Here is a 7,704-nt window from a genome sequence, read left to right as displayed (position 1 = left end):
TGCATCTAGGGAGTCCATCACTCATCAATTAACACGTGTCCGAACTGAATATTCAAGGGAATCATTTGAAAACTTATGGCAACATAAGCCTCTTTACGTTGCACAATGTTATACAGGTTGGGATATTGTACGGCCAGGGGTGTCTCTCTTAACCACGTATCCTCCCAAAATCTTGTTGACATCCCATTGCCAACCAAGAATTTGACCCTACGAAATACTTATTGCACAAAATCTGCGCCCACATGCCTTCCGGCTCCGTCTCTAACCTGTAGAGCCATTTTCTCATAAGGCATTTATTCTTGATTTCTAAGTTCTTAATACCGAGACCCCCCTGATCTTTTGGTCTGCAAAGTATATCCCATCGCGCGAGATGGTATTTCCTCTTGGCCTCATTTGACTGCCAGAAGAAACGAGATCTGAAGAAATCAAGTCGCTTCCGTACCCCTTTCGGTATTTCAAAGAACGATAATAGGAACATCGGCATACTAGTCAGTACCGAGTTAATCAGCACTAGCCGACCTCCATAAGACATAAGATTGCCCTTCCAGCAGCTAAGCTTTTTTTCAATTCGATCTTCGATGCACTTCCACTCTTTGTTGGATAATTTACGGTGATGAATCAGTATGCCCAAATAACTAAAAGGTAAGGAACCTAATTCACACCCGAACAATTGTCTATGTGTCTTGCTCGTCTTTCGCCTTCCCAAAGCAGAACAACTCGCTCTTGCGAAAGTTAATCTTTAAATCTGGCAATTGTTCGAAGAGACATAATATGAGTTTCATATTGCGTGCCTTAGCAATGTCATGTTCCATGAATAAGATAGTGCCGTCAGCATATTGTAAGATGGATACTCCTCCATCGACCAGATGAGGGACTAACCCCTCCACCTGACCATGCTGTTTGGCCCTACCAATAAGAATGGCGAGCATATCGGCCACTATATTAAACAAGAGAGGAGACATGGAATCCCCTTGTCTCAATCCCTTGTGAGTCTGAAAATAGTGACCAATATCATTGTTAACCTTGATGCCGACACTACCCTCCTGGACTTGAGAACCCACTTGTTTCCGCCAGGCTTCACTAAATCCTTTCATGCGCATTGCCTGCTGAAGAAAAGGCCATTTAACTTTATCATGTGCCTTCTCAAAATCCACTTTGAAGATAACCCCATCTAGTTTCTTTGAATGAATTTCATGAAGCGTTTCATGCAAAACGACCGCCCCTTCAAGTATGTGGCGCCCTGGCATGCATACTGTCTGACTTGGTTGTACCACTGAATGAGCAATTTGTGTCAATCTATTGGTACCCACCTTTGTAAAAAAATTGAAACTCACATTGAGAAGACATATTGGCCTAAATTGCTCGATCCGAACTGACTCTTCTTTCTTTGGCAACAACATAATCATGCCAAAGTTAAGATGAAATAGTTCTAAATGACCTTTAAAGAAATCATGAAACATCGGCATAAGATCATCCTTAATAATATGCCAACATTTCTTATAGAATTCAGCTGGAAACCCGTCTGGTCCCGGTGCTTTATTCGGTTTCATTTGTGAGATTGCATCGAGAACCTCCTTCTCAGTAAAAGGTGCAGAAAGAATATCATTCTCCACCACCTGGAGATGAGGTATATCTCCAATAGCAGATTCATCTAGGGCCACCGTGCTTGCCTCAGGAGGCCCAAAAAGTTGTTTATAGTAATTTGAGATATAAGCTTGCAGATTCTCATGCCCCACAATTGTCCCCTCGTCCTGCTCAAGTTCTATGACTTTTTTCTTTTTATGTTTACCATTCACAATCATATGAAAGAATTGTGTGTTGTCATCCCCTTGGACAACCTTAAGAACTTTAGCACGCAAGGCCCACTTGAGCTCTTCTTCTCTAAGAGGAGCTCGTAAGCCTTGTTCAGCTTCGAATTTGGAGCTTTGCTCATTAACTGTAAGAAGGTTACTTTCAGCTTTTAAATCTAACGCTTCAATTAAGGGCATTGATCTGCGCCGGTGCGCTGGCCGAACAATTCGGCCGGTCGTACCGTGGACGTACGATATGTTCCATAGTAGTCGCACGATTGCTTCTTTCCCCAATTGCTTCACTGGTAAAAAAAAGAAGGCATGTCGTCTGTTTCATCCCCACTGCCCCGTGATCTCCCATACGCCAACCAGCTCGCCGGCCGCCCTCATCCACGACGTTGCTGTCCTCGTCGCAGCCTTCCGCCCTCGTCCCCGCCGGCCACCGTCCTCGTCCCAGCCGTCCGCCCTCATCCCCGCCAGCCACCATCCTAGTCACCAGCCCCAACCACCGCTGACCGTCCTTGTTGCTTTGCCCCGTGCAACAACCGCACCCCGCGGTTGAAGCTCTTGTTGAGACCGTTGTAGCTCCGGTTGCGACGACTGAAGCTCATCGGCATGCTCGCCGCCGCTCATCCCCGGTGTGCAGCTTGCAACAAAAAATCGAGCACCGGGGGAGATGCCCAGTGCTACAACCAACGACCAAAAAGGCTACAACTAGCGATAGGAAAAGCTTCAACCGGCTAGAAAAAAGCTTCAACCAGTATACGATGGAGCTATGGGTTACAACCGGTGGCATAAAAAGCTTCATCCGACTATAAAAAAGTTTCAACTATGGAAACGAAGCCATGGACGAAAAATGAAAAGTTGCAACCGACAGTTATAAAAGTTACAACTGCATTGAGAAAAGCTTTAAACTTCTTATCTCAGTTGCGACCCCCGCGATGACGATGACGCCGTTTTGTTGCAACCATAGTAGATTTTTGCTACCACCGACGATTGAATTTGCTACAACCGGTTCCAGCAAAAATTCGCCGCGGGGTGTAGTCTGCCATGGCTGGTTGCAGCTCCGGTGAGGTAGGCAGGGCTCCGATGCATGCGGATCCACGCGGATCTGGTCGAGCGCGGCCAGATCGGCTGATTCCCATGACGGCAGCGCCCCGGGGAGGCCTCCGGCGCAGGTGACGGGTTGACCATGGCAATAGGGAGAGAGAAGAGAGATGACCGAGAGGAAGATGAGAAAAGGCAGGAGGGAGAAGAGGCACGTGGATGGCCTACGTGTCGCTAGGCGAGTCACTGGGCGCGTTTGCGTGTGGACGTGACCGGCCGAAGCTTCGGCCGGTGCACCGTTGCCAAACAATTCCCTTCAATTAATTGAGTGAGTCGTTCTTTTTCTTGCTTGTAAATCCCACTCTCATTTCTGGCCCAACCTCGCAAAAATTGTCTCAGATGTCTGATTTTATTTTGCCATCTCTCAATACTATGTTCAGCTACTACCTGCTTCCCTTTTGTCAAATCTCTGTTTTACTGCTCACGGCAATGCCAAATTCGCCAGATGAGAGCATACATTCATCAACCACACCGCGTGCATGACCTACCAAAGAGCTCGAAAGATGGGGAAATAAACACATGGCCATCCCAGGGAATTCCAATCTATTGGCTATCCCACATAAGTAATGGACAACACATTTTACTCCCAAGTCAGCAGAGACAAGAACAAACTAGAAAAGCACAAACTTTCGACGAACACAGTATCCGATGGCAAATGTGGACTAACAATGTACGCTCATAGCTAGACGGCAAATGTATGTAGACTAATAGTGTGCGCTCATGCTAGACGCCGGCGATCAGACATGGTAACCTGTGAGGGTATATCCTCTACCAATAAACTCACCGGCACAAAGCCACGCATACAACTCAATGCCAAACAATGCGGCAACCCCGGCGTGCTCAACATTCAGGTCCTTTCTGTTTTTCAGCAACAGCTTTACACCATCAACCTCTTTCCAGAATGCCTCGTAACGGCCAGGAATGCTGCAACAAACATAACATCCATCAAACTTCTGATAAGTCACGACAACACCGTAAATCAAGTACAGCTGTTACATTGTCCAGTTTTGTGCACATTTTTGGAGTATGCTATGCAATCTAATTACATCTTCGTTTTTGTTTTAAACCAGTTGCCAGTTGCCACATAGATAAATGATTAAATAGGAATAAACATACAAATATGCAGAAACCTTGACATAACCCAGCATACCAATATGCATAAACCATCATCATAAAGAATCCAGGATCCCTAGTTTATCCAGAGTGGAATTCATGAACATTGTGTCACATTTACCATTGTTGCTTCATCAAGGAATCAAATTCTAATAGCTGTTTTATCTTGGAAGTCCTTGCTGGCTTGAACAGGTTCGAAAAGACCGAGAATGTTGCTACCTTCTAAGGCTGGTTGTAATGGGGAGTATCATATACTAGTATCATGCATATGATACTAGTGTATAATACTACCTCCCTAATGCATAGTATCATATATTAGTATCATGTAGTACTCTATTTATTGTCATGCATGACACAAAGTAGCATAGCATTTAATATGATACGGTATCATGATACTACACCATCTATTTCTTCATTTAATGCTATAACACCTCATCAAAATTGCCTAGTTGGCGTGCATGATACTAACTACTCCCTCCTTTCCGGTTTATAGGGCTTATCTCAAAATTTTAGTTTTTCCATTTTATAAGGCTCAATTTGGTTGTTCCTCATCACATGTTTAGATTCCAAGGTGCATTAAATTATTGCATGCAAGTATTAAGAGAAGATTGACCAATGCATGTACTTTATGCATGCATGCATTTTAATTAATGCATTGATAAGCACAATTTTTTGAGGAAAACAAGAGCATTAATTAGGTGCTTTTGCAAACTATAAAAAATATTCCACCACTAACCATCTACCTTGGTTGGTGAGATTTTTGAATTGGGCCCTATAAATCGGAAAGGAGGAAGTATGATACTACCATTACGACCAGCCTAACTCTAACTAACTGTTAAAAGATTAGCACCCAACCTAATTTATTTATTTTGCGAATAGCATCCAACCTAATTCGCTATCCATAATTCCATATACTCCCAATAGACAAGGCAGCGCTATTCCCAATATAAACTGACATGACCAAGCAGCGCTATTCCCAATAGACAAGGCAGCAAACCCAACTATTTTAAACAGGGGAGGATACACAAAAAATTTATTTAAACAAAGCAGATTTCATTCAGCATTAGGACACCCAACATAGTTAATGAACATCCATCTAGTAGACTAGTAGAAGCCATATGATAAATCAAAAGGAAGATAATCTGAAATTAAAGACGCCTGCTGTATTCTTAATTAAGGTGGTGTCCACAAGTAGCGTCTAGTTGAAACCTCGCAGAAGCTAGAATTTATACATTGGTAGAAAGCCTGAATCCTTAATATTGTGAGTGATAGTATAAATCAGCACTACTAGAGTTTACATTGGTTAGAAAGCCTGAATCCTCAATATTTTGAGTGATAAAAATCAGCACATAAGGGATGACGACTAGGCGGGCCGTAAAATTTGATGTATTTGCAAGAGAGAGCATCGACCATGGCTGCCTCGACATAAGGCGACAATAGGATATCACTACAAAGCCTGAAACTCCCTTTTGGGTTTTGATTCTTGAAACCTTGCGACCATTAAGCATAAAAAGAAACAAGGAACATTTTACTTTATTTCAGGGTGCTCAAACCAAACTAACTATATACAGCCCATGGCTATACGGCAACGGCAAACCATCAGCTAGTGCCCTTTGCATCCCCAATTCACCCATCCGATCAGTAAACCTCGCAAGCTACAACAAGAAAAACACACAATACACCAGACCAAACAAGCACCAATTAACCCTACAAAGGCTTATCTACTGCACGCTGCAGCCCCAAAACGTTAACTAGTTATAGCAACTGAAGCGGAAGCTGGTAGGCACATCAGCTAGCAGATCAACATCAGGAAACAATCTATGATGCAGGAGCAAAGGAGGGATGAATGGTAGGGGGCTAGGGATCGTCCGGACCTGGCGAGGCGGGTGTAGAAAAGCTGCTTGGAGAGCTCCTGGCACTTTTCGACGGTGGGCGGATCGATGACGTACTGCTTGTTCCTCTCCATGAGCGTCTTGTGGTACTCGCGCCCTTGCCTGGCCGCGGAGCTCGCCGCCTCGGCCGCCTTGGACTGCATCGCGCTCCCTTGCTTGGCCGCGAAGCTCGCCGCCTCGGACGCCTTGGACTGCAGCGCGCTCCCTTGCTTGGCCGCGAAGCTCGCCGCCTCGGACGCCTTGGACTGCAGCGTGGCCCCGTGCTTGGCCGCGATGCTCGCCGCCTCGGACGCCTTGGACTGCAGCGTGGCCCTGTGCTTGGCCGCGAAGCTTGCCGCCTCGGACTGCAGCGCGCCCCCGTGCTTGGCCGCGAGCCTCGTCGCCAACGCCGCCCTGGACTGCAGCTGCGCCATCCTCGACGCCAGCGCCGCCATGGATCTGCCGCCGGTCACAGGCGCAATGCGGAGCAGAAGATTAGAGGTAGATCAGGAAGCACAAACTTGTTGGCGACCAATTTGATGACGGTTTCGTTGGTCGGTTCACCTCCGCTTTCTTGGTGAGGGGGTTTGAAGGACGGGGACGGGGACCAAGAGATTCCAGAAGACGTAACGCACGCAGAGCCGTACGGCCCACAGCATGCGTTTTATAGGGGCGCTTTGCACAAGTTTTTTTTTTCGGGGTAGCACAAGTATATTCTGTTAAGCTTACGATTACATCCAGAGAGACTTATGGTAAATAAATACTTGCAGCACAAGATTTGGAGCCCTCGGAAGTTTGGAGCAAATTTGCATCATCATACAATCGTGTGCAAATCATGATGACGTAGACATGTCCTGTACTCGTAGCAAATTTGCATCATCATGCAAAAATGATATGGAAGTGCTCAATTGCACTTGGCTGAAATTCTTACACAACGAAGTGATCAAGGTGTATTACAATATGTAGAGCAAAAACAGTTACAGCAACACCAGGTACACGAGTCCGTGCTCGTCCACACAGCCCGGGCATACATCCTCCCAGGCACAACAACAGCAAAAGTTTTGCACGTCCGAGCACAAGGTCCTTATTTCAGTTGATGAGCAGGTAGAATCAAAAACAAATATAACAAGCCAGAACAGTAACAAGCAGCGCTTCACTTGGTCCACCAGTGAAGGAAATCCTTGCGCCTGTTGATCTTCTTCTGGAGCTGGAGAACACCGTACAGTAGGGCCTCAGCAGTTGGGGGGCATCCAGGGACGTAGATGTCCACAGGAACAATGCGGTCGCATCCACGCACAACAGAGTAGGAGTAGTGGTAATACCCACCACCATTGGCACAGCTGCCCATCGATATGACCCATCGAGGCTCGGGCATCTGGTCATAAACCCTGCAAAGGAAGTTGCAATAACAGGAGCATTAGAAAAAAAATGAGATTGTGACCTTAAAGCAAACCATCCTGAATATTGATTGCTACAGTCAGAAGACGTTCACCAATTCTTCTCAAGTACAGAAACGTCTCCAAAAGGAGAAGCATGGGCCATACTAAGAAGCTAAGTACTCCCTTCGTTCCATAATTCTTGTCGTGGTTTTACTTCAAATTATGGAACGGAGGACAGATAATTCTAGCTTTGTTCCTAGGGGATGAAGCCAACAGCGCACTTATTTCCATGTAAACCGAGACATTCACATATCAGAGTCATATACTTCCTCTGATTAATAATGTAAGCATTGTTTTTAAGGCGTCCCGCCTTGGACGCTTAGGCGATAAGGAGCCCCCCCCCCTCCAGCACCTTACAAATATGCCCGCCTTAGGCGCTTAGGC

General features: G+C 45.8%; 2 protein-coding genes across 2 annotated transcripts in view; both read right to left on the bottom strand.

Annotated features, from left to right (window-relative positions):
* Positions 1 to 3,461: 3,461 nt before the first annotated feature.
* LOC119281516 lies at positions 3,462 to 6,496 on the bottom strand. The gene is made up of 2 exons (XM_037562018.1): positions 5,885 to 6,496; positions 3,462 to 3,821 (listed from the first exon to the last, which is right to left on the bottom strand). Exons 1-2 carry the CDS (start codon positions 6,334 to 6,336, stop codon positions 3,635 to 3,637), a joined length of 639 nt encoding a protein of 212 aa, XP_037417915.1. The 5' UTR covers positions 6,337 to 6,496; the 3' UTR covers positions 3,462 to 3,634.
* Positions 6,497 to 6,744: 248 nt separating this feature from the next.
* Positions 6,745 to 7,704, bottom strand: part of LOC119276973 (NADH-quinone oxidoreductase subunit B 1-like) — a 3,498-nt gene continuing 2,538 nt past the window's right edge. Inside the window, exon 2 of the mRNA XM_037558155.1 lies at positions 6,745 to 7,269. Within this exon, the coding sequence (XP_037414052.1) occupies positions 7,035 to 7,269 (235 nt within the window). The 3' untranslated portion in view covers positions 6,745 to 7,034. The remainder of the gene's footprint in view (positions 7,270 to 7,704) is intronic.

The sequence above is a fragment of the Triticum dicoccoides genome, chromosome 3B, assembly GCF_002162155.2.
Source record: "Triticum dicoccoides isolate Atlit2015 ecotype Zavitan chromosome 3B, WEW_v2.0, whole genome shotgun sequence".
In the NCBI taxonomy this organism is placed as follows: domain Eukaryota; kingdom Viridiplantae; phylum Streptophyta; class Magnoliopsida; order Poales; family Poaceae; genus Triticum; species Triticum dicoccoides.
This window is presented reverse-complemented; position numbering and strand designations above follow the sequence as displayed.